Source organism: Elgaria multicarinata, chromosome 4 (assembly GCF_023053635.1).
Source record: "Elgaria multicarinata webbii isolate HBS135686 ecotype San Diego chromosome 4, rElgMul1.1.pri, whole genome shotgun sequence".
NCBI lineage: Eukaryota > Metazoa > Chordata > Lepidosauria > Squamata > Anguidae > Elgaria > Elgaria multicarinata.
This window is the reverse complement of record NC_086174.1, coordinates 117,270,712-117,297,577: the sequence shown is the minus strand read 5'-3', so window position 1 is coordinate 117,297,577 and position 26,866 is coordinate 117,270,712. Positions and strand designations below refer to the sequence as shown.

The window sequence follows — 26,866 nt, the reverse complement described above, 5'->3', positions numbered from 1 at the left end:
TGAGCATGCGCTTTCTCACGTTTATCATGACCGCAAGAATAAAATGAATTTTTCTTCTCCTGCCCTGATGCTAAACACATTTAGGGTGCTATCCTACATGTAGTTTAGACAGAAATGGGGTAGAAAAAACCCTACAACTGCCACTACACCAAGACACCTATGGTGACGTTATCTATAGTGAAATATCTAAAATGGACGCACATCGAGGGATGCCTGACACATTTTTATAGCTTCTATCGTATTCATATTTTAATTTAATTTTGGTTATGTTTAATTTATGGAGTAGAAGTGGATTATTTGATGATGAAATAAAAACTTGAATGCTTGGGATTTAGGGAGGGAATGCGTGTACAAAGGTCAAGGTTAAGATAAAATTTGTTAGATCGGCATAAAACCAGAATGATTATCCGATCTGGCTTGGGTTTTTAACTTTCAGAGAAGTCGTTGCAAAATACGTGATATATTGTGAACATTGTGTGCTTTGATTTTTGAAAGCATTGTATTGGAAATTAATATTAAGGCTTAGAAATGAGTAATGAACAGAATTTTTGATAAGTGGCTGAAACAGAAATTACAAATGGAAAATAATGTTTTCTGCTGTGGAAGTCATACCAACAAGGTAGTGGAAGATTCAGTCTGTAATTCACAGGTTCTATTTCTTTAACATATGTGTTACAGAACTGCGGAAATTCAAGACAAGATTTCCAGCTTTCCATTTACTTAAGAGGGAGCAGTAGAATAGCCTAAGAAACAATAGAGCCTAGATATTTTTGGATATCCATTACTCATATGGCCAATATATACTTCAGGAAGCAAAGCAAATTCTGGCAAAAAGCAGTAAGTGTAACAGGTCTTCTCTACCTATAAAGCAGAAAGTATGTGTGTGTGAGATATACAATGAAAGGAAAGGAACCTCTTGTGCAAGCACTGAGTCATTACTGACTCTTGGAGAGCCGCCAGCTTTCGTTGACATTTTCTTGGCAGACTTTGCAGCGGGGTGGTTTGCCATTGCCTTCCCCAGCCGTTATTACCTTTCCCCCAGCTAACTGGGTACTCATTTTACCGACCTCTGGAGGATGGAAGGCTGAGTCGACCTGAGCCAGCTGCCCGAAACCAGCTTCCGCTGGGATCAAACTCAGGCCATGGGGAGAGTTTCAGCTGCAGAAACTGCTGCTTTACTGCTCTGTGCCACACAAGGCTCATGATATACAATACAATACAAGTGTGTGTGTGTGTGTGTGTGTGTGTGTGTGTGTGTGTGTGTGTGTGTAGCAAAAGCCATTACAAAGAAACAGGACACATAGGCCATAGCTAGACCTAAGGTTTATCCCTGGATCGTCCAGGGATCAAACCTGTTCATCTAGGTGACACACAGGGGATCCAGTGCTCAGGCAGGGGCGAACCCTGGATGATCCCAGGATAAACCTTAGGTCTAGCTGTGGCCATAGAAACAAAAGTTAAATACACATCAGTTTAAAATAATGTTAAAACCCAATTGTAGTGGCTTACTCATTAATACCAATCAGCTTATCGCAGTGGCAGTGTGTGCAATATATTTCTGGAAATTTTTACCCACTTACAGATGAGTTAAAAACTTGAAATTTGGCACATTGATAGGTCTGGTTGTACAATGTATCAGAAAAATCTAAAAACACCAAATTTGGGGATTTAAGGTTTTTTTTTAAAGAATTTAATAAAAACCAAGGCTTACACCTAGAACTCCCAGCATGTCTTGGGTGGAACTCCCAGCATGCCTTGGGTGGGAGGCAAAACTTACTAGCCTTTAGTGGCCATTGTGAGTGCGTGGGTGGATGGCTGCTGCTTGTATATTATAAATAAAACCAGTTTTTCCAGCACAGTAGTTCATCTACTGAAAAAAACATACCCAGTATCGATGGTTCTTAGCATGATGCTAAATATAGAAACAAATCATGAGGTTCTCTCATTAATTTGAGGTGTGTGTGTCCAGGGGCTCAGCTACCTGTCTACTTTTCCCCATCGGGGCTAATAACAGCAGGGGTGATTTAAGAAAATGGTACTAGGGTAAGTCTTAAACAGCCGCTATGGTATACTGAATTTGACTCTAATGGAACAGTCCCCTTCCCCTTTGGCCCATGGAATAACGGGCTCAAGTTAAAGGAAGCCAGATTCCAGCTGGACATTAGGAAAAACTTCCTGACTGTTAGAGCAGTACAACAATGGAATCAGTTACCTAGGGAGGTTGAGGGCTCTCCCAAACTAGAGGCATTCAAGAGGCAGCTGGACAACCATCTGTCAGGGATGCTTTAGGGTGGATCCCTGCATTGAGCAGGGGGTTGGTCTCGATGGCCTTGTAGGCCCCTTCCAACTCTGCTATTCTATGATTCTATGTGCTACCTCCAGTATCAGTGGCAGAAAGCCTATATATTCCAGTTGCTGGGAACATGGGTGGGAGGGTGCTGATGTACCGTATCCTGCTTGTGGGTTTCTGGTCTACAGTTGGTCGGCCACTGTGTGAAAAGAGTACTGGACTAGATGGACCCTTGGTCTGTTCCAGCATGGTTCTCCTTATGTACTTGCCTGATATGGTTTAGTCCAGAGGTGGTCAATTTGTGGTCCTCTAAATATTTTGTCTTACAATTCTCATCAGTCCTAGCCAGCACTGAGGAAGTTGCAGGCAAAACATCTGCAGGGCCAGTCTGATCAAACTGGGTGTGGCTCTCATTTGTCCCATCTCTCAGTGTTTATGCAGAAGTCTTCAAAAGCTGTTTTGTTTTGCTACAAGGAGGGTATGCTCCTAATAGCATGCTCCTAATAAAGAGGAAGTTGTTTATGATCCTACGAGTGTCTGCAGAGCGCTGACTTAAGAGCAGAAAACATTGGGGCATGGAAGCCTGTGGGTCTCTCTGACCCACAGGCCGAGAGCAAAAGTGATACCCCTTTCCACAACTCTGCAACTCTTGATCAAATTTGGGGTGCATTCCGCCCCCCGCCCCCCTTGGGCAGCTTTTAAGGAAAAATCAAAAAGTCAGGAGATCCAGTCACAGATTTCCTGTGCAATGTGTTGTTTGGCCCTGAGGAACAAAACTCAAAGAAACCTTCTCAGAGTACTTTAGACTGGAATAATGTCAAATTCCACAAGACCAACTTCTAATGTTCTTAATAACTTCTCCAAAGATTTTTCTTTTTAATGATGTCTTACTCACTGTTGCTGCTTCTAGTTTGACTACTAACCATTTATTATTTAGTAACATTAGAATATGTGAGGCTTTTGTCAAAAGGCCCAGAAACTGCTCTCTGGCTACACCCTAAAATTATCCTGAGGACAGATAGGGAAACTATAACACATGGGGAAATTATAAGGAGAGAAAAAAATGTGACAAGTCTGGCTGGATGTAATCAGTGTAGCTTCTCAAGATTAGAATCTGTGGGTTAAATCCCATGTCCTACTCATGCAACAGGACTTCCCCTTCCTCTTCTCCTCTTTCAGGCCCTGCACACACACACCAAACCTACACTATCCTGTTGTGTGTGGTGTGTGCTCATGCTTTAAACAGCAATGCTGTTTCCTGTCCCCGGGATCTACTATCAATTCTTCTGTGCACTCTGGAGACCAGAAATCTAATTCATCTACTCACATATGTTCCCAGGCCTGTAAATCCTCTCAGCAGAACTGGCTCCCACTGTCCCTGGAATCTCAGTGTACCTGATTTATGATGGTGTTTTGTCCTTTGCTCCTCTTGTCACACCCTGTTGGTTTTTCCTGCAAACAGGAAATGCCAACGGGGATTATGGAACTCTGGGACTTCTGGTTCATAAACCTTCTCTGGCACGTTCTGTAGCTTCACTTCAATTCCCCACCCTGCTCATAGTTAACAGGCTTCTTGGCTCCATGATTCCAGATAGCCCATATGAGCTCACTATCTGCTAGCAGTAAAGTGTGCTTTATTTTCAACCATTAATTTAGCTTGTTTGAATGGCTATGGCTTCATGTGAGAGAAAGTAAGCAATATCTTATAATGAAGCAATGTAATCATATACAAGCTCTTGAATATCACAAAACACATTACACAAATACATATAATAAGTAGATACCTACAGTGGTTAATACAACCTATCCATCAATTATAGTCTTGTGAAAGAGAGATGTTGCAAACTTAGATTGGGACATAGGCCACAGCTAGACCTAAGGTTTATCCTGGGATCATCCAGGGTTCGCCCCTGCCTGAGCACTGGATCCCCTGTGTGTCACCTAGATGAACAGGTTTGACCCCTGGATGATCCAGGGATAAACCTTAGGTCTAGCTATGGCCTGAGTCACTCATTGCCTCTCCCATTCCTTTTTTCCTTTTTTCCCTGGTCTTTTCCCTTCCTCAGACCTCTATCCCTTTGTCAGGGTTCCTTCTATGATCTGGGCCCCTAAGGATCTCTGCCTCCTTAAGAGTCCCACCTTCCTTCTTTTTACCACCTCTTCCCGGTAACATGGGGTTTAGGCTGTAGATGTGGAGTGAGTGGCACTCCAGACACTTTAGATTTAACACAACAGTTTACTAGTAAAGTAAAACAAGCAACTTACAACTTAAGGTGTTTAGTCAAGGTGTTTAGTTAGAGCTGAGGCTTTTAACATCATTTAACAATGCTAAGTTTGTTTTTTAACGGACCCCCAGAACTATTGTTTTTAAATGGATACTGTTGTTTTTATACTGCTGTTTTTATGTTTTGTAAATTTTGTATACTTGTAATGTTTACTGTTTTTAACTTTTGTAAACTGCCCAGAGAGCTTCGGCTGTGGGGCAGTATATAAATGTAATAAATAAATAAATAAATAAATGGCATTACAAGAAAATAAAAGTTACAAAAATGCAAGTTCTTTTACCCTAAGCTGCTCCTAGACTTCTTCAAGCTGCATCTTGCTGCTCCTTCCTTATGCTCTGGTCTTTCTATTTGGTTCTCTCCTTTTATCCCCTCTTATCCCAAAACTGAAAGTACTGTTGCAGACTTAAAGAAATGAAACTTAACTGGAGAAATGAAACTACTCCTCTTAGGGATACCCTCTTCCAACAGAAAACCCCCAGGCCTCTAAGGCCTGACTTTAATACCTTGCCTCAGTAGGCCTCAAATCTTCACACTCCTTTACCCAGTTTCAGGTTTCATTTCTTAAACAGCCTTCTCTCTATTTATATGCACCCTACCTCTGGGGTCCTTGCTACTTACCTCCTACTTTGTAGGAACTCTTCCAATTCTGTTTTTAACTAATCCTCGGCACCCACAATTCCTTCTGTCTCAAATGTTTGTGTGAGGTTTCTCCTTCACAATCAATCATACTCACCTCCCATCCCCTCCAAAGCTAGATTGTTTCAACCATGTACTTCACTGTATTTCATTCCCTAAATATTTAGACCAGAATGATTATTCGGTGACATCACAGAAGCTCATCTAATGACTGGATAGGTTTCCCCACAGCCACATTTTGACATTAAAATGTACATAGTCTGAACCACTTTGCCTCTCACCCTTTTCATTTTCTCCCATCCCCAATCTTTCATATATTAAGGAATCAACCGAACTACAGTGCCAGAACAACCACACTGCCAGAACACTATACTGCATTTTTGCATGGAGTTTTAAACATTGCTATGAAAAATTAGAAAAGGTAGCTCAACTCTGCAGAAAGAAAAGCGGTTTTGCTAGAAAAATGCTTGCCATTGGAGCATACCAGATAATGAATTCTGCAGGCTTCATTTTTAAGGCTCCTTTATACACATGCAGATTAATTCCTGTCTTTCTTAGTTAACAAGACAAGGCAAATGTGCACTTTCAACCTAGGTAGCTTCCAACTGTGACTGTTGTAGTGAATAACAAATGTAGGAATGAAATCCATGTCTCCATTACTTCATTTGGAATTATAATTTTACAGTGCTCTGCCTTAGAGGAAGCATGTCTAATATATTACCAGGTTTTTAAAGCTCAATCAACTTGACATACAGCAGGTTTTCAATGTGACGATTCAGTAGTCGACAACTGAGGTCAAGAAAACCTTATTTTCCTGAGGATATTTCCAATTTCCATTTTCTTTTTTTCCTAAACTTTGGAAAAGGACAGACAAAATAGAAACAGCATATTATGTGGAGTAGTGCTGTAGAAAAACCTATATTTCATGACAGCTGGGTTCCTCTTGAACTGTGAAGGTCTATTAGGTTTGCACATTAAGGGTGAGAAAAACATTTCCCTAATGTTAATGGCTTTGACCAGTGATAGGAGGCCGGGGACGGGGGGGCGGGGTTGTTGTTGTTGTTTTAAACCTTCCTTAGTAGCATAAGATGTGGCCAGCTTTCCTGAGTTGCCTTTCATCTGTAAAGCGGTCTCAGCCTTGACTTGGCCGAGAAATATAAAGGTGGATTGGGTCTTGCCCTCTTGAAATCTACCGAACAAGTGGGGGCTGGCAGTGCACCCAGCAGATCGCCCTAGAGAACCCTGCCGGTTGTTCTCTTGCTGCAGCAAATGCCGCAGCAGGAGTGTGGCTGGCACAGGCTCACGAGGACACTCACTGGAGGTGGCAGCAGACACTCCTGGCAGAGATGGCGGTGGGAGAGCTGCGCCATTCATGGCTCTGCCAACTGATGCGGACACATCAGGGTGTGAAATGCTAGGTCTGGCCTTGTATGTTCTACTACTAAGCTATGGCCTTTCCTATGCCAGTACCTCCATATTATGGGAGCAGCCATCCCAAAGGGATTCCAAAGTCCTCTGGGAAATTGCACAAACCACCACTTACTCCTGGGGAAAACGGATCAATCCAAAGTTGCATCCAATGACTGACACACTTGAGAACTTAGCATATACATTTCAGTGTTTGTTTTCTCCTCCTTTCTACAACCTACATAAACATGAAAATAAATGAGACCGGGAGTTGAAATTCTGGATATGGACAAAACCAAAGAGGTTGGAAATTACCTGCATGGCTGTAAGAATATTGGCCAAAGCCTGGCCATAGGTGTCATGACAATGCACCGCAATAGCAGTCAGGGGGATTTCCAGCATAACGGATTTCAGCATCCTTTTCATACTGCCTGGTGTCCCCACGCCAATGGTGTCTCCCAGAGATACCTCATAGCATCCCATACTATATAGCCTTTTGGATACCTGGTCAGGGGAGGAAATGCTAGAATCAAACATCTGCAAAAGAACTGATAGTGAAAATAGAAAATTATTTATAATAAAGTATTATGAATTCACACATGCTGATGAAGAGTTTCTGAGGAACAGAAAAGACACTGAAACCCACACATTTGCTTTTCGTAATCTTTCCATATTAATCCTCAGTTGGTTTGTTTTTACCTTCTCCTTTTTGGCCTTTATAGAACATCTAAACTCATAAAAACAGTCTTTTCTCTCTCTCTCTCTAGATTTGACATCTCTGTGGGCGGCTGTGTCCTTTTATGGTTTGTAAGACCAAGTTCTTCGGTTGAACATTAACTTATAATGCCAGGTGTTTTCATTTGGTTAAGCAAATTAATAGTGAAATGGACACCTGATATTGCTTTGCCTGCTTAATATTTCCATGAAAATCAAAGTGACTTTCCATTGTGTGTGAATTAGATCCCCTATCTCTTTTTTCAGGAGGTGGTGGAAATCTGATTTTTTTTTAAAAAAAAAATCTTTACAGAAAACAGGAAGGCAAACATGTGGGGAGGGGGGATCCCATTAAAAATCTACAATCTTCATAATCTAAAATAGCATTCAGGATTGCAATAAGTAGCACAATAATTCAGCACAGAGGGCTAAGGCATAGCCTGCTGATCACTGAACCATTATTAAGCAAATTAGGAACAGTCTGGAGTATAACACTTTCCCTCATCCTACCCTCTCCCCTTCTTTCCAAACACTGAAGATACAAAAGAAAACACACACAAAAAAGCACATTTTGATCCAGTTCACATTTAACAGCAATCACAGATTAAATAACCCATAGATCACAAAGATCTAGTGGGAGTGAGCAAGCATGAGCAAGCAGTGTGCTCCTCACTTCCACTTTCAATTAACAACCTAAGATCACCTTGTTCAAAGGTTGTTAGTGTGATGTCCGAACCTGGACACTCTGGGTTGTTTAGAGAGTAAATTAACGAGAGTTAACCCAAGAACAAACCGTAGGTTAACTCTGGATTGTTTAACCCCTAAATAGCGTGGAGTATCTGGGTTTGGCCATCATGTTAACAACCTATGGACAGAGCAATCATAGGTTACTAATTAAAAGTGGAAGAGAGAAATGTGTCAGAGGCAGCACACTTGCTCCTTCCTGCTCATGCATGTCAACCCATGGTTTAAACAACCCATGAGTTGTTTTTACATGTGAACCCACTCATTGCTTATCTGTGCATAGAATGTTACTCAGAATTTGCAACACAAAGTTTTTCCAAATATTTTATATTCAGCAGATTTCTAACTGTTTTCCTATTGTGATTTAAACCTACTGAAAAATGCACCCTACTGCAACATGGTACCAATATGCAGACTAGCTAAAAAGGGGGGGGGGCTAGAAATGGACTGTGACACAGAACTGGTAAAGTAATCCACAAGGTTTGCTAATGGGACATTTGTGGACAGGTATAATAAAGATTCACAGTGTGTGGAGCTACTAGTCCCTGGAGTTATCCTATTATGTGATTAATCTGAAGAACAGATTATCAAGGACACAAGGAAGGATAAACTCTGTTGTTCAAAGTCTGCAAAGAGGATATGAATCCCATGGCTATGCTGTGTAGTTTGATGGATGCTATGTTGTTTCATGTGACAGTTCCATGGCTGACCTAGGTACATTTCAGGCATGTGGGCTAAGACAAGGAATATACAGTTTTTCTGTGAAACTTTGGAGTTGGCAGCAGGGGTGATGTTCATGACTTTCCAAGGCCCACTACGACAAAACATGAAAATCCTGCTATAGAAGAAAGCATTAGATGGAAAAACAGAGGATCTTTGTGAAGGAAAAAAAAACACAAGAGTTGCATTGAAATGCTGAAAAGGGATTGCTGTTGATAAAAAGAAAAGCCCTGCTCTGAGTATCATGTTGAGGTCTTTCAGAGAACGGACTCGAATATGGTATTTCAATAGGAAATTTGGGAACAGCACAGCTAAACCTGTCGTTACCCATATGTCAAAAGATATGTCATACATTGTTTTACATGAAAACCACCTGAATCAGAAGACCGCTATCCTTAATAAATGTAAGTAGTAAGACATATTGGTTCTTGGAGGCGTACTGTGATAAACTCCATGTGAACAGAGACTCAGGCCCAGAGACATGATTTGAGAAAGAAACCCACAGTCAACAGAAACACATTTTTGGTATTGTAATTGCAATCATAAAGAAAGAGATAACATAGTTCCTGGATTTGGGGCATGTTGCTAGGAGCTTATAATTTTTTTCTACCAAAGTGAGTTATCTATTGGCCTGATTATGCACTTCCATCCCTCTGCCTGCTTGCCTTAGCCATTTTAGGGCAGATCTATATCACTTGAAAGTACTGCAAAAAGTACTGAAAAACATTGTGCCTTAAATTGCTGCCAAGTTAGAGGAAAGCTCTGAAATGATGTATGTCTGACCTTTCACATGTGTAAGTCACCACTTGATGCTATAATGAACCCCTCTCAGATTTGCTAACCATTTGTCAGATCTGTCACATACATTTCAGTCTCACAGGTCACTGGCCCTACTTTGGGGGTAGCCTGCAATCACAGATCCAGTGCAATCATAGATCTCTGGGAGATTCATATGTAGGTGCCCTCCAGATGAGATGCATTGACTACCACATGACTCAGACCACAGCACTTAAGAGTTGCGTGCCTGGAATATCGTAACATTTTAAAATGAGTGACGTACGGAGGCAGCTGCTCAGTGGGCATAAAGTCACGTGAGCCCCCTGCCCTTACCTGGACCCACTGTGAGTGCCCAAAGCCATCCAGCTCTCTTTTAAAAATTTAAATCTTGAAGAGGCCTGGACAGCTGTGGAGATTCACAATGGGTCCAGGTAAAGAGCAGGGGCTCGTGTGGTGGATGTCACAACCAGGGGCGGCTGCTCGGTGAGCGCCGAGCCACTCAAACCCTGTGCCCCTTACCTGAAACTGCTCTGAGCACCCCACAGCTGCCTGGGTCTCTTCCCATCCAACACACACACACAAATTCAAACCCTTCACTATAGAAACGAAAAAGAAAAAAAAAACCAATTGGCATCAATGGAAATGCTTCTTTTAGTCCGCTGCTCGGGGGTGCAGATTGTGAGAGGAAGTGGCTGGGTAGGAAAATGTAAACCTCCCCTACTCACAAGCAGTGGTCCTGATCCACCACAGGCTTACACTAAGGTAAACAAAATGGTGAGGATTAGCAGCACGCTATACATTTAACACAACGTGTAGTTTACCTTCAGACATATATTTCTGGATTTCGCGTTTTACTTAAATTAAATCGACTTACTTCTGCAACTTTTGCTGGTTCAATATTTCCTTCATAAGGACATCCCAATGCACAAGACACATACCTAAAGAAAAAAGAATCGAGATGCATTTGTAATATACATACACCCACCAACTTACAAACAGGAATATTCTTCAAATATTTGCACTAAGGGGCATTTTGTACAGATTTCATTAAAGCCATTCCATTCTCAGGCGTCTGCTGATTGGTGGAATCAGATTTTTTGTACAAGAATTTCATCCATTTGCAAACGAGGACCTGTGCTAATAATGCCCATTAACACAACTGTTAATGTCAAACAAACAAAATTGCATGAATCGCCCACTCCCTAAAAAGAAAAAATTGGTCAGCAAGTCCACATGACTCAGAAAAAGCTAGTCAATTGCAGGATCCACAAATCAGATCCAACGAAAAATGAACTGAATCCATTGTGGATTTCTCCAACATCCCTAATCCCAACTGGGTCATGGAAATGTCCTGCTAAATATCATTATGGTATGGAGTACACAGTTCTACTTGCAGTGCTTTAATGGGGCACTAAATCTCTGTTGACCATCAGTCCTATATACAATACAAGGAAGTAGCACCATTGCTGAGCTTACAAGAAAACTTCCCATACATCTGCTCTTTAAATGCTGACCTATTCTTTAGCGAGGCCATGCAAAATAAGTGACAGTCTCTCCATCCATTGGCTACCTGAAACTGAACTTATCTAGGATCACGGTCGGGCAAATGCCAGAGCTCCAGCAGGCCCACTAGAGCCAACTCAAGTTGCCCAACATCCCTTTTTCTTTTCTTTTTTGCAACCATTTTACTTGGGCAGTGGGTAGAGTGCCCATGTGTCCTACTTTAGGAGGATGGTCCTCTATTTGTAGGCATCCTCTCTCTGAAGGGATGGCCAGACCAAGTCTCATTTAAAGATAAAGAACTATAAGATAGGATAAAGAGCAGGAGCCTTGAAGGGAGCAGGCATATAGGTCACCTGGCCACAGTTTCCCCCAACATGGTGAGGTGTGTTGTATTTCCATTTAAATCAGACTCATTTTTTTTAAAAAAAAATAATCATCTAGTTATATGAATTAACATATGCAAATTTGTGTCCTCTTTTTTTGTGATGGCAACAAGGGAGAGGGCATTCTCAGTGGTGGCCCCGCAATTATGGAAAGCTCTCCCCGACGAGGCTCACCTGGCGCCAACATTGTTATCTTTTCGGTGCCAGGTCAAGACTTTTCTCTTCTCCCGGGCATTTAACAGCATTTAACAACATATGCTAAGTTTTTAACTGACCCAAGAATAGTTGTTTTAAATGGATATTGTTGTTTTTTATACTTTTGGTGGTTTTAAATTTTGTATATCTGTTTTTAATATTCATTGTTTTTAACTTTTGTAAACCGCCCAGAGAGCTTCAGCTGTGGGGCGGTATATAAATGTAATAAATAAATAAATGTGTAAGTGGCCTCATTAGCAGTGGGTATGTTGTGAAGCACACTGCTGGCAAAGGTTGCAGCTGCCTACCATCTTCATTTCATGCTATGTCATGACCCGGCGGCATTCTGGAGAAAAGAAGATGGTGGGCAACTGTGGCCTCAGCTGGCACTTTGCTTTGCAGCACGCCTTCCACTCTAGTAAAAGTGTTAACAACAAAAAGGAACCACTGCCCACCACCACTGGCATGTTTGCTGGGGTAGGCACCAAGGAATCATGCCCCAACCCCCATCAAACCTGGCACAAATCCTGTTTAGGATAACCAGTGACAGCACATGTGGGCTTCCATAATGAGACACAGTGGGAGATCACAAGGGAGGTGTCCCTGGAAAATCGTGCCAGCAGACCACATGATGATGGCTTATTCTGATCTTACATAAAGTCCTGGTGAGTATTATAATGCAGCAGCAATATTCAATAGGAATTTCTTCTTCTTTGACTAAACTAGAAATGAAATGGGATGATGAGGAATTCACTAACTAAAGTATTATCTTTCTACCATCCGTACTATGTCCATTTTTGTCTTCCACAAAAGAAAGAGATGAAAACGGATAAGGCTCCCTTTGATAAATCAATCCAATCAAGCCCCTTTCCGCCTTCCTCCCATTTCAAAGTGTACACCAGCTAAACTTGCGCATTAATAGGCAAATAAAATGTTCCTCTGCATTTTAAAGGAAGGTATCTGCTGCCCTAAAGAGGAGGGAGGTAAAGTTGTTGCTTGTCTTCATTCAGAATGAAAAACAGAACCCAGGCTATGGTCCTCCAGCTGGAAAACTACTGGGACTGAAAATTATACTGCACTGTGGATGTGGGCCATGGAAGGAGAACATGCATGGTGGATGTCGGCCACATATAGGGTAGCTGTGCAATTAATCACCCGCAGCATTCAGCAAAAGGAAAATCAGTCCAAGCAGAAACACAGTTCTGCACAGGAGTCAGTCTTTTGCCGGAATCTGTCTGAGATAGTTACAAAGCCATATACACACAGCTGCTAATACAGCTGAAGGCAGAGAGTCCCTTGAGAACCTAGTCATACACACAGATGCCGCTGCTTCCTGTTTATTATTACATCGTATGTTTGCATATAATTTACACTCTTCGTTGCAGAGGTATTTATTTTCATTGGAAGTTCATTTTAGAAGAATAGACATCTATCCCAAGGCACATTCTTAACATGGCAGTTGATATATCCTTGGAGGAAGCCATACGTTATAAAGCAGCCAAATGTTTACTGCCAGAATGCCGAAGGCCGGGGAGGAAGGGTGAAATAACAGGGGTAGGATATTCATGCAAAGTCTTCCAATCAAAGAGAAAATGCATGGCTCTGGATTGTTAACAGCCTATTTCGAAACCTATTCTTTGTAAAGCGCCATGTACATGGATAGTTGTGATGATGGTGATGATAGAAAATTTATGTATTTAAAATTGTCTGAGTGTTTTAAAACTACCAAAGCTATAGATCTGACACAGACCCCATCACACAAATTGCAACCCCTCTCAAAAGATATAAGGAATAAAAATGAAATACAAAAATGAGTACAGAGATTCATCAGGCTATACTCTCTAGGCCTGGAAGATCATGTAGTCTAATCCCCTATAGAACTACTTGTAAAATCAACTGCACCAAGTGTGTGATAAACAGTCTGTCTACAACAAAACATGCAAAGAGATTCTTAACACCCTTTGATTTCATTGGCATTCAAGCATCATTGAATGTGTGCTGTATTGGAACCAGTGTTTTTTAACTTGTTCATAAATGATCCAAAGTTGGGGTGAACAGTGAGGTAGGCAGGTTCGCTGAAAACACCAAATTATTTAGAGTGGTTTAAACAAAAAAGTGATAGTGAAGAGCTCTAAACTAGATGAGTGGCCATTAAAATAGCAAATGTGGCTCAGTGTAAGCCACTGTAGGGTGATGCACGTTGGAGATAAAAAATCTTAAATTCACATATGCACTGATGAGTTTTGAGCTGGTCTTGACCAACAAGGAAAGGGAATTTGGAAATGAAGGAAAACATCAACCCATTATGTAGCTGCTGTGGAAAAAGTAAACACTAGGTTGGGGATTATTAGGCAAGGAACGGAAAATAAAACAGTCAATATCAGAATGTGTTTATACGGATCTATGGTGTAAACACTCCTGGCGCATGTCTACACCATGTCTTATCCCGGGGATCATCCTGAGATCATCCCTGTGCATCCACATGACGCACAAGGGATCCCTGGGGCAGGGAAGGATCATCCCTCCATTTCCCCAGGATAACTGGGATGGCTTTTGTATTGGGTCACACTAGGCAGGGCTTCTACAGCTTTAACTGTTGTGATGAAGAGGGAATTTCACCAGGTGCTGCACGTGTACAAATGACATCTGCTGAAATTCCTTTTTCTATGTAACTATTAAAGATACAGGAGCCCTGTCCTTCTTTCCACATGGTCACCCTATGCTAGAATAGACAGGCGTCTGGTCTGATCCAGCATGGCTCTTGTATTCTTAGGACCTTTAGTCCAGCACTGAATGGCAACCACTCCCTCTTGGCTCCCTACCCACCAGGTACACTTAGAGATGCAATATGGCTTTACAAAGCCATCCACCAACTATTTCCTTTGTCTTGAAAAGCCACCCCAGTATTCAGAAAGGATAGGATCAATAGTAATATTATTTTGTGGGGGGTGCAAATGTGACCTAGAAAATGCGAGCTATCCAAATGTGAGCTTTTTTTCCCCCATGCATCCTCCACCTCAGAATCTTTATACCTCTTGTTACCAGATGGGCCTTTGGTCTGATTCAGCACCGTTTTTCTCATGTTCTTATGCAAGCAGATATGGGAAGCATCCTAGCAGTCATTAAAAATATTTTCAAAAAAATAAAAAAGGTGTTTTACAATCCTTACTCTGACTTTCCTTACAATGGTGTGAATGAAACAGATTATACATAGAGATGGAGTGATTTGTCAAGACCACCCAGTGAGCTTCTTAACTAACCAAGCAATTGGACTTATTAAAACCTAACACTTTATCCACCTGCACCACTGGCCCTAGTTTGACTACAGTGTATTTGCTTAACCTTTTCTCCATGTACCACATTCACATTTCCTAATAATAATACCCAAGTGAGTAGCTGTGAATTATGTTCTACTGAGATCTACGCTTGGTAGTATTTAAATACTTGGGTTTTCTGTGCAATCTGAATTACACCTCTGGACAGCAAGAGATGGAATTATAATTTAATATGTAAAATATGCGTCACTGTGCTTACATGACAAGAGATTTGGGGTGTATCCTGTTGCGATTTTCCAAGATGTTAAGAACATAAGAAGAGCCATGCTGGATCAGATCAATTGGATGTATGTATGTGTGTATTCATTTATTTACTCAATTTGTACCCCATCCAAGAAAAACAGCACTCAAGGCAGCTTACAACAATACATCAAACTTGATTAAAACAATAATAAAACAGATGCAAGAAAAACCAATTAAAAACAAACAATAACAGAATAAAAACAACATCTAACCCAACAGACCCGCTAACATGCCAAAGCCCTAACTGAATAAAAATGTCTTCGCCTACTGGCAAAAGAACAGCACAGAGCGAGAAAACCTAGCCTCCCTTGGCAGGGCATTCGGGAGCGGCCACCAGGAAGGCCCTTTTTCACATCACTATGAAACACGCCTCTTAAGGTGGCAGTCTTGAAAGAAGGGCCTTCTACCACTACCCCACCAAGATCTTAAGACCCAGGAAAGCTTTCAGGGAGCCTGGTCCCAAGCTGTATGGAGCTTTTTAGGTCCTAAGCAGCATTTTGAATGCCCCACTATTGACTTCAGTGATAGTCAAAGGTATACTATACTGACGTCAACAGTACTGGTTATGACCTATAAAGATCTATACAAAGGTATCCTTCAGGTGCCTCATCAAAGTAAAGCTACAAAGGAGAAGGACTTTGTGGTGGTGGCTCCCTTACTGTGGAATGCTCTCCCCAGTGAAGGCCTCCTGGTGCCAACATTGTCATCCTTTCAGTGCAAAGTTAAGACTTCCCTCTACTCCCAGGCATTTGACAGCATATGGTATGATTTTAACTGGCCCTGTTGATTGTTTTAAATTGTTTCTGTATGTTAATAGATTTTATATTATATTTTATATTGTATTTTAAGGTTTTAGTTTTTTGTAAACTTCCCAGAGAGCTTTGGCTACTGGGCAGTACAGAAATGTTAATCATCATCATCTTATCTCTAAACCTGGAGATCCCATATAGCCATCATGAATTAAAGCAAGTAAATTCCATACATCAATTCTGCGTTATGGAAAGAAGGGCTGTTTTTGTCTAATTTAAATCTACTGCTAATCAACTTCACTGGAAGTGTTATTATGACGTGCATAAGTAAGAAAGACTATGAAATGACCATTATGAAATGAATAAGTTGAAAAGTATTTGGGCCACACAGTTTTTCTATTTCATCTTTTAATAAGCACTTGAACTCTTTCAGTAAACACTTAAATATTTTCTACTGTGTTAGGCGTTCAGTGTGACAGCTGGCAACATAAATGTTCTATATGATGGTTTAGTAAATGTTGCTCCAGCTGTAGCAACATGACAACAGAGTGAAGTCTCACTGAAGCTTTCAAGTACATTTTCCATTAAATTCGCCTATTGCCACTGATTTACACTTACTATATAAACTCTGGATTGCCAGGAAAAACAGAAAATAAAAACTGAAACTTCCAAATTATTTCTGAAAGTACATTTCTAGCACCAATTCTCAATGGCCAATCTGCAACAAATGAGAACACAGCCTGTAGTTATGGCAAAGCTTCCACCCCAGCCCTTATTTAAGGAGAGAAAGAAAAAAGTCAAACTCCTCTGCTAACTCATCTTAAGTTTCCCCAGACTAAAATAAATGGATTTCAGTTTGGGCAACATAACCCAATCCATTCTACAGAAATATTGGGGGAAATAAGTTAAGTTTCCCACACCCAATTCTGAATTCAGAAACCCTGTTGCAATGGGGTTTTCTATTGCCCCCATGAGACCCCAAACACTGCCCCTCACTCCTTTCATCTTCACTTACCTGGCCTGGTGGTAGTGGCCTGCTTTCAGGCTTGCTTTCCCTCTTCAACATCTTATATGGTCAAAGAGAGTGATTCTCAGCCTGGGCCATGTAACCCACCCCACCCCAAAGGGCATTCTACAAATATTTAAGGGCACTTAGAACTGAAGGAGGCAAATGGGGGGCACTTGGGTTTTTAAGGTTTTAGGAAGCTTTTCTATCCACTTCCAATGGCTTCTGACAGCCAGCCACACAGGGTGGCTGTGAGTCCTCTTTTAGAGGACAGTCCTCTGTTTGAAGAGTTGTGAGAGGACTGTCCTTTATTTTAAGGCACCCTCTATTTGAAAGGCTGTCCAGTCCATTTCTGGTTTAAAGATAAAGAAGCATAAGAAAGGACAGCAGCACAGGCCTTGAATTTGCCCATCAATACTTAGGACCTGGACAGCAGACTAAAGGGGCAGGCACACATTCTGCCCCACTGTGAAATTGTATTTCTTTTGAAATTACAATGATAATTTTAAAATTTACATTGATACAAGTATATTAGGATATGGAAATTTTATGCAAATCCATGTCCTCTTTTTTTCAATGTTGCATTTCCTCTTTTATGGTACTGCATCCGTGGCCACCCTAATCACATCCCAGATCTTCAGTTTCTTTTCTACGTCCTTGAAAACGCAGCACCCATCAAAAAGGAAGCACACAGGCAATCTCTTCCCAATTGGAGAAATAATAATAATAATAATAATAATAATAATGATAATAATAGCAGCAACAACAATACACCCATTTACAATGGGACTAAGAATGTGTGATGAGCTTCTAAAAGAGACTCTGTAAGACAAGAGAGAAACAGGTTCTCCAAAATTGTGCCAACTGGGTTCAAATAACATTATGGAGCTGGCTGATGGCCATGAGGTCCAAGGGTCTAGTCCCATTGAACATATAACGGAGATTGGTTTATTGTATGCATGCATTATAAATATACCTATCAGGATAAAGTTGCCTTTGTTAGATCAATGTTCTTTCACCCAAGGACAAAATCCAAACAGCCCTTAAGCACGACTCCACCATTCCAGCGACAGAGGGTTCAAAAGCGCTTTATTGATTAGTAATCAAGGCCTGGTCTCTTCAAAGGGAGTAATCAGACAAAGACATTGGGAATTCAGCACAGCATTTGAGCCTGCAAGGGGCAGGGCCCTGTTGCAGCATTAACCAATCAGAACATAACACTGGGGCATAGCTAATTTTGCTAAACAATTCTCTTTGTTTTATAAACAATCCCTTTGCCTTACAGTAAGTTACAGAAAGTTAACTTTGACACAGGAGGACTGGAGCCGAAGCTCTTGTTTATGTTAGATAAGACAGATGCAAGGATGCACTCAAGGAGCTATTCTCGCATGCATGACATTTTGCCTGCTGTATGATAGCTACTTTACAGTTTCCTTTTAAAAATGGAGACACCTATGCTAACACCTTTGCCTAGAATTGTGCTGGGTTTACATCCAAAAAATTTTACTCGTGGCTTGATGGGGGTGGCCAATGATAATGTTGTGTACATGGTGGGTGGTAGTAGAGTAAAGGTTAAGAAGCACTGATTTTAAGACAATACTGCTGGAGCATGACAGGATAAAATGGAGGTAATGAACCATTTTGGCACTTAGAACGAAGAAGCTGTGGCCCAGTGGTGAAGTAGTAAAGAAGTATGGCTACAATCCTAAACACACTTTCGTAAGCCGCATTGAAGGCAGTGGGACTTACTTCTGAGTAAACATGTATAGAACTGCATGCTGTAAATCCTTTTGGGTGTCATAGGTGACACAGTCCTCTCCTATTTCTCTAAAACGTCTTATCATTATGATAATCCCCATGGCCATCACCAGATCTCAGCAGGGGTTAGGATTGCTCCCTAAATCATGGGTGGACAGAAAGTAGATCTGCAGGTGTTTTGGACCTGCAACATTCCTGACCATTGGTTAAGCTGGCTGGAGCTTCAGCGAATGGAAGTCTGAAATATTTAGAGATCACCTTCTTTCGGCTCTTGCCCTAAGTGATACTGCATATCTATAGTCTAGTTATGACAAATGCATTTCAGTAATTAGGGCTTAATTTCACGAATGGCCATGATGGTAAAATGTATAATGATTACCCTCGCACTGGAATATCCATATTTCTTGCGGATTTAACAACATCCTCAAATCTTTCCATGCTTTCTTCAATGGTGCAATTAATATTTATTTTGCTGAAAGACTCAGATGCTGCACCAAAGACTGACACCTCGGTAGCCCCAGCAGCAATCTAAAATAAAACAGAAAAAAAAAAAGATTTTTTCCCCCTCAGGTAAACAGCAGCTTCACATATTTGATTTTAACTGTAATTATCCACCATCTGAAGTATTAGTAACCAAAGGATAATTATTGTATTCATTGTATCCCAATCCCTGGTTCAGTTCATTGGCTCCTACTTGAAAGGGGAGGGCAAACATTGAATGAGCTGAAAACATGTCACACCACTGACATTACTAGAGAGACATAGATCCCCCATTAATATCTAGTTAGGTTCTGAGGATCCCAGTTTTTGTTTTTTCCCCGGATTTTCTGCAAGATTACATCACTTCCACAGAACCGGATTTCCTTTCCCTTTTTATTAACAGAGTAAGATCTTTCTTACCAAATTGAAAAATTCCTTTGCATCAATTTAAATACACATTTTTAATAATAAATCCAAGAAAGAAGCTGTATGAAGACTACAAAAGACTAAAAAGCAGATATGGAGGTATAGATTAGATTAGTTATATAAATTTTCTGTAAATTGCTTACACCTTGGCTATCTTTCTGACTGAGTACATAGGTCTTTAAGGAAAGGGTTTTTTTTATTTCTTAAGAATTTAGACTGTCAGCAAGTGTTCCAAAGGTCTGTTTTTCTTATTACCTTAGATAAGAATTCTATTCGTATTTTAAAATCTATTATTTATTACATTTATCTCCCACTTTTTTTCCTCTTACAAGTGGTTCATGTGGTCTTCTGCCTCTCCATTTCATCCTCACAACTCTGTGAGGTAGGTTACACTATGTACAAACTTAATAGATGGCTTATTCCAATATACTGAATTACTTAGGCCTGAAGGCGTCACATAATGATAGAAGATAATTTGTAAAACGAAACAAAAAAAAAAGAATAGCATTTTATTGGCTGTATTGGGTTGGATCCAGACTAAGTTAGGGCAAACGTGATTTCCCCCTCCACCCTGTCTGATGGAGCTCTTAGTCACTGAGGTCCCCCTGATTTCAATCAAAATAAGGTGGGATTTACCTAGTCTGGATACAACACAAAGTGTGGAAGCTTTATATAATTTTATCATACAATTCTGTGAATGCCTAAAAAAATTCTTTTCTTTCTAGGTTGTATCAGAATGAATGTGCTGTTTTTATTTTGGTAGTTTGTATTGCCATAACCAATATTTAACACAAATGTAATGCAGTCCTATGCATGTTTACTCAGAGGCAAGTCCTACTGTGTAAAAAGGGAGCTGCTCTCATGGTGGGGTGTGCATAGGATTGTCCTCCTTTTTGGTTTCCAAAATATGGCCACCCTAGAAATGCAGTCAAATGCAAAAAAAGAAAAAGGTACAACAGATTTCTTTTCTTTCCTTCTATTTCATTTTTAGGTGGACTGAAACCACAAAATATTGTGGTATTGATATTGTCCACAAATATTCAAGTACGCAGAATTTATCATAGATTTATGAATGTGCTTCATTTGTGCCACAGAAACTGGCCTGGTTAAAGGTATTCCACCTGGATTATAGAAGGACACAAGGACAGAATACAGAAGGACACAAATATATACTTTTAAAAACACAAATGGGTCAAATGCATTTCAACTTTTTGTCTTCATCGTGGCCTATACAAAACATTATGGCCTGAGCATTAATTAAACTTTTTTCATTGGAGGTATGAATATGTTCATCCATATATCATTGTAGGTACACAGTTACTTAAGGAAAATAGTTTTTAAAATGAGTTTAAGTGAAGTGTACAGAATGGGAAGGTTCGCACATCAGACTAAGCCACCCCGCTAAGATGCCATCATGCGTGGGATATTCACTGAACAGCCCATGGTACTCCTGACAGACAATCAGGCTTGCCATGGCTTGTTCTCCCCCTCCTTCCTCCTCAGTCCTGCTCCAGCACATATCTCAGGTACCTTTGAGGCACAACTCATTGCTTCAGTCTCTACATCAGCACTTTTTTTACAATTGGTCCACTTGGCTTGCCATCTACCTATGGAGACTTTCCTCTATTTTAGTTTACCAAGTAGAATTAATTTTTTTAGCTCTTAGGGACACAGCAATGTGTTTGCCAGTTTCTCCCAGTTTCACCCCCAGGACTTTCACTGTTGCACAAGTCCACCTCTCTTAATATTTAGTCAAACATTCTCATATTCCCTTCTTTTAATTCAGGGCTTCTCTTGCTAGCTAGTGAACAACTTCTAAATCAAAGGCTGCTTCATGTTACACTAAAGTAAGCACAACCAATTCCAAAGTGCATCCGCCTCTCTGATATTTAGGCCTTTGCTAGACCAGGCTATATCCCGGGGTGATACCCGGGATCGTCCCTGTGCACCCAGATGACACACAGGGGATCCCGGGCTCAGGCAGGGATCAACCCTCCCTGGCCCCGGGATATAGCCCTACCCTTTGGCCCCGCTTTTCCCCGCGGTCTCGGGCTGAGCCCGAGACCGCGAGCATGTGGCCCATTTCCATGGCTTTTCCCAGCTCCATGTGAGTAATCGCACGGAGCCGGGAGCTGCGCACAGGGTGCAGCGCTCCCCAGGAGCGCTGCATCCATCGGGGGCAGGGTGGAGGAAGGGAAAATCATTTTTGTTTAAAATAAAAAACTTACTGTCCATTGCTCGTCCACTCATGCGCAGCCGGCCCTTTAAAAGTTTTTAAAAATGGTGGGCATGATGGCTCTCTTGTTGAGGTAGCCTCACCTGATGTGTAAATGAGGGCGGGATCTCGCATTATTCACAATGCGAGATCACCCTTCCTCCATCCTGGAATATGTCAAGCATTCCTATATCCCTCCAGCTTTTCACTTTGGCACTTACATTACTAACTAGCACACACCTCCTTTTTCTTTTTAAATGAGGCCTGCTTCATGTTATACTAAAGTAAGCACACCCAAAGCAAGAACACCCGCTGGCAAAGCCTCTTCTCTCCAGAATGTTTTCAGACTTCGGGACATTCTCTGGTGTCCTTTCTTCACCGTTTTGAGGGACACAAGGTGGAGGGCACTGAGAAGGCATGAGGGAGGATGGTGGCGATAGCGGGATTATGAGAAGCAACAGGTTTTTTTGCTGCTCTGGCCAGGTGGCTCTCTAGCCACTCAGCTGGCAACCCACAATAAAATCACCCTGCTGGGTTCAGATGTCACATCAAGCTACCATCGGTACGAACAACCCCAAAACAGCCATGGGTTGTCAGAGTGGCTTTTTCATAAAAAATAATCCACCCTGCAGAAACCGCACTGGGTTCACATGGTGGGTTGTTGTGTCATGCAAACCAGGTCATTGTGGATTGAAATTAAAAACATATCCATCTCTGATAGCCTACAGTAGTTTCAAGGCCCCGTGTGTGTGTGATTAATTGTGTATATTTTTGTACAAATACATTTAAACACTTAGGGGTTAATTTAAGGAGAGATAAAGCAAGCAATATACGTACAGCAGAATGGAAACCTTGAAGATTAGGGGTAAGTACCGGATAGCGGACTCCAGGATACTGCTCTATTCCTCGCATTACTTCTGTGTGATCTGCCATCTTAAAGACAAAATTCTGCTTTTATTTCATATGGAATATCAGTTACCTACATGATGGATATTAACAAATAAGTTCAAAATGGTACAATACTAAAAAAAAAAATGTATTATATATACGAATATTTGAACTAGACAAAACAGAGCATCAATACAGTAAAGATACCATGTTCATTTCTCCGAAAATCACACACAGATAAAAAAGATACTTAGGGAGCAATCCTATGGCTGCTAGACACTGCCTAGATGGCCATAGGATTTTTCAGTTTCTGGGAACCAAGGTTGGAGCCAGTGCTCTGAACTCAGTTCTCAGAAACAGCACCCCGCGCCCCCTCATAGCCGGCATGGTTCTTGTACCACCAGCTACTTCTCCATGATCACAATTGGGAGTGCAGAGAGGGCAAAAAGGGGGTGGTCCCAGGGGCAGGGAGTGGAGAAGACCTCAGGAACTGCTTCACACAGCTTCCTAGGTGTGCGTCCCAGCTTCTCAGCGTCCGCTCTGAAGCACCCTGCCTAGACAGCCAAAATCTGCTGCTAGCCAGAAAAGCAGAGCACCTGTCTGCCCTGCGATGAATTTCACAAGTGTACGACTATCCCAATAGGATTGCACCCTTAGGATATTTCAAAATGAGGCTTTTATCATGCTGTCATCTTGCTTCATTCATGGAATTTTACAGGGGTCCAGACTACATTGTCTTCCCTTGATAACTCTTCTGAATTTTCCAGCCACTTCTTTAATTCTTTTTCTTACCACAAAATATCTGATGAGAGAAAAATAGAAGAGCTACAAAATGCCTTTGGATTGGTAGTGCTAGGAGCTTTCAAACTGGAAGTACCCTTATGCAAAATTGACTGCACCTTAACTGTACTGTATTGCCCATAGGATTATTATCTTGTGATTCTCTGAGCACTTCTACATGTGCAAATGTTTATCATGAAAGCAAGAGTGTTAAAAGAGAGAGAGAGCTAAAGATCTCTAGAAAACAGCATATTCAACTATGTCATCTTGTCATTTTCCATTTGAAAACTATTAAACTTGGACCAGCTATTTTCACATCCTTGTTTTGCCATTTAGCATCTGTTAGCAATGGTGGATAGGAGTAACATTCCAAAATGATGTGGTGTCAAACTGAATTCACTTAGTTCATCATTAAAGTCATTGGGCTTGATCCAGACTTAGTCATAATTAGGGTAGACTCATTTAAATCAACAAGTCTACGCTAAGTTTAGCTAAGTCTGGATCTAAAACTTTGAGTAATGCTCTAAAAATATGTCTCTCACCTCTTATTATGCCCTTTTAAAAAGCTAGAAGTACATTTATATAATGTGACAGGGAAACATCTAAACAACTTCGAACTTTGCATTTACATTTAAAATATTAAGAACGTAAGAACATCAGAAGTGCCCTGATGCTGCATCAGCTCGAGGGTCCATCTAGCCCAGCACTCTGTTCACACAGTGGCCAGCCAGCTGTCATCCAGGGACCAATAAAGCAGGACATGGTGCAACAGCAGCCTCCCACCCATGTTCCCCAGCAACTGGTGCACACAGGCTTACTGCCTCATATACTGGAGATAGCACACAACTATCAGGGCTAGTAGCCATTGATAGCCTTCGCCTCCAGGAATTTATCCAACCCCCTTTTAAAGCCATCCAAATTGGTGGCCATCACTACATCTTGTGGTAGTGAGTTCCATAATTTAACTATGCACTGTGTGAAGAAGTACTTCCTCTTATTTGTCCTGGATCTCCCACCAATCAGCTTCATGGGTTCTAGTATTTTGAGAGAGAGAAATGTCTCCCTTTCCAAATTCTCCATACCATACATAATACCATACATAATAACCTCTATCATGTCTCCTCTTACCCTGCTTTTTTCCAAGCTAAACAATCCCAGTTGATGTAACCTTCCCTCATAGGGGAGATGCTCCAGCTCCATAATCATTTTAGTTGCCCTTTTTCCAGCTATATAATATCCTTTTTTAGGTGTGGTGATCAGAATTGTACACAGTATTCATAGATTTGTATAATGGCAGTATGATACTGGCAGTTTTATTCTCAATTCCTTTTCTTATAATGCCTAACATGGTGTTTGCCTTCTTTACAACAGCCGCACACTGGGTGGACATTTTCATCGAGCTGTCCACCACAATCCTAAGATCTCTTTCTCGTTTGGTCACCGCCAGCTCACATCCCATTAGGTTATACTTGAAGTCCGGGTTTTTTTGCCCCAACATGCATCACCTTACACTTGCTTACATTGAAACACATCTGCCGTTTGGATGCCCACGCTCCCAGCTTGGAGAGATCCCTTTGGAGCTCTTCACAATCTTTTTGTGTTTTAACAACCTTAAATAATTTAGTGTCGTCAGCAAACTTGGTCACTTCACTGCTCATTGCTAACTCCAGATCATTTATGAACAAGTTGAAAAGAATTGGTCCCAATACCAATCCCAGTGGGACCCCACTATTTACTTCCCTCCATGGGGAGAATTGACCATTTATTCCTATTCTCTGTTTTCTGTTCTCTAACCAGTTACTGATCTATAAAAGGACCTCTCCTCTTATTCCATGACTACTAAGTTTGTTCAGGAGTCATTGGTGGGTGACTTTATCCAAAGCCTTTTGGAAGTCCAAGTAAACAATGTTCACTGGATCACCCCTGTCTACATGTTTGTTGACACTCTCAAAGAATTCTAGTAGACTAGTGAGACAGGACTTGCCTTTGTGGAAGCCATGTTGATTCTTCTTCAGCAGGACCTGCCTTTCTATATGCTTACTAATTTTGTCTTTAATAATGCATTCAACCAATTTACCTGGAACAGATGTCAAGCTAACCAGCCTGTAATTTCCTGGATCCCCCCTGGATCCCTTTTTGAAAACTGGTGTTACATTGGCCATCTTCCAGTCCTCTGGTACAGAGGCTGAGCTTAGGGGGACATGTTGCATATTTTTGTGAGGAGGTCTGCAATTTTGTATTTGAGTTCTTTGAGAACTCTGGGATGGATACCATCTGGGCCTGGTGATTTATTTGGTTTCGATTTGTCAATAAGGATGAGAACTTCATCTTTTGTCACCACTATTTGCCTCAGTTTCTCAGACTCCCTTCCTGAAAACATCAGTTCAGGCACAGGCATCTGTCCTGTATCCTCTGCAGTGAACACTTATGTAAAGAATTCATTTAGCTTCTCTGTAATTTCCCTGTCCTCCTTTAGGATACTTTAACATTCCTTAACTCAATTTTCATGGGAGTGGAAGCATATTTGGAAGCACTGGAGTGATAAAGTGTCAGGATCCGTTTTTTGAATATTTTAAAAGCACACATGCCAAATTTTATACAATTCACAAGAAGTTTATGTATTTTATACTTGGCTGTCTGTAGCTAATTATTGGTCCAAAATACTGAATTGGTCTTGAGGGACGGGGGGATTAGTAAAAGGATGGCTGGCATTATCGCAAATATGTGCCTATATTAAAGTGGTTGACTGTCTCTAAGGCAGGGGAAGGCAACCTGGTGACCTCCATATGTTTTGGACTACAACAATTCCCATCAGCCCCAACCCACATGGCCAATGGTCAAAGAATAGTTGAATAGTTTATTGTACAGTTGTTGTCTTTTAAAATACTGCATGCTGCCTTAGGAATGGTTGCCTGGGAAGGTGGTTTATAATTTAAAACATGCAGACCTACTTAGGAGAGAAGAACGAGCCAGTGAATCACATGTCTGGCCTTCAGAGATGGAAGCTTCCTTCACCATCTCAGCCCCCAGAAAGAATGTAGTCATACTACATCCATCCTAAAAAGCTACATTGACTATGTTCACCCATTGAGATGCACAATGTACTCCAGTGGTATAGTTTGCAATGCACTCCTTCAAGAATGCCATATTTTTAGGTGTAGTGCCATTCATCTTAAATCTATCCCCTTCATTTTTTTAAAAAAAAAACTCATTATCATAGATATTATGACTATTTGAAATTTGATTTTAATTACCCAGTACTGAAGTAATCCATATCCTATCAATGTTAATAGCAAAACTGTGATTGTGGATTCCACTCACATCCCTACCAT

At 41.1% G+C, this 26,866-nt stretch overlaps 1 protein-coding gene across 2 annotated transcripts in view; it reads right to left on the bottom strand.

The window, feature by feature from the left end:
• HMGCLL1 (3-hydroxy-3-methylglutaryl-CoA lyase like 1) overlaps positions 1 to 26,866 on the bottom strand; it is a 74,580-nt gene that overhangs the window by 27,602 nt on the left and 20,112 nt on the right. For both annotated transcript variants that reach the window (XM_063125054.1, XM_063125055.1), the window contains exons 4-7: positions 22,704 to 22,799; positions 19,125 to 19,273; positions 10,448 to 10,511; positions 6,934 to 7,122 (exon numbers count right to left, since the gene is read on the bottom strand). In XM_063125054.1, coding sequence (XP_062981124.1) covers positions 6,934 to 7,122; positions 10,448 to 10,511; positions 19,125 to 19,273; positions 22,704 to 22,799 — 498 coding nt within the window. The remainder of the gene's footprint in view (positions 1 to 6,933; positions 7,123 to 10,447; positions 10,512 to 19,124; positions 19,274 to 22,703; positions 22,800 to 26,866) is intronic.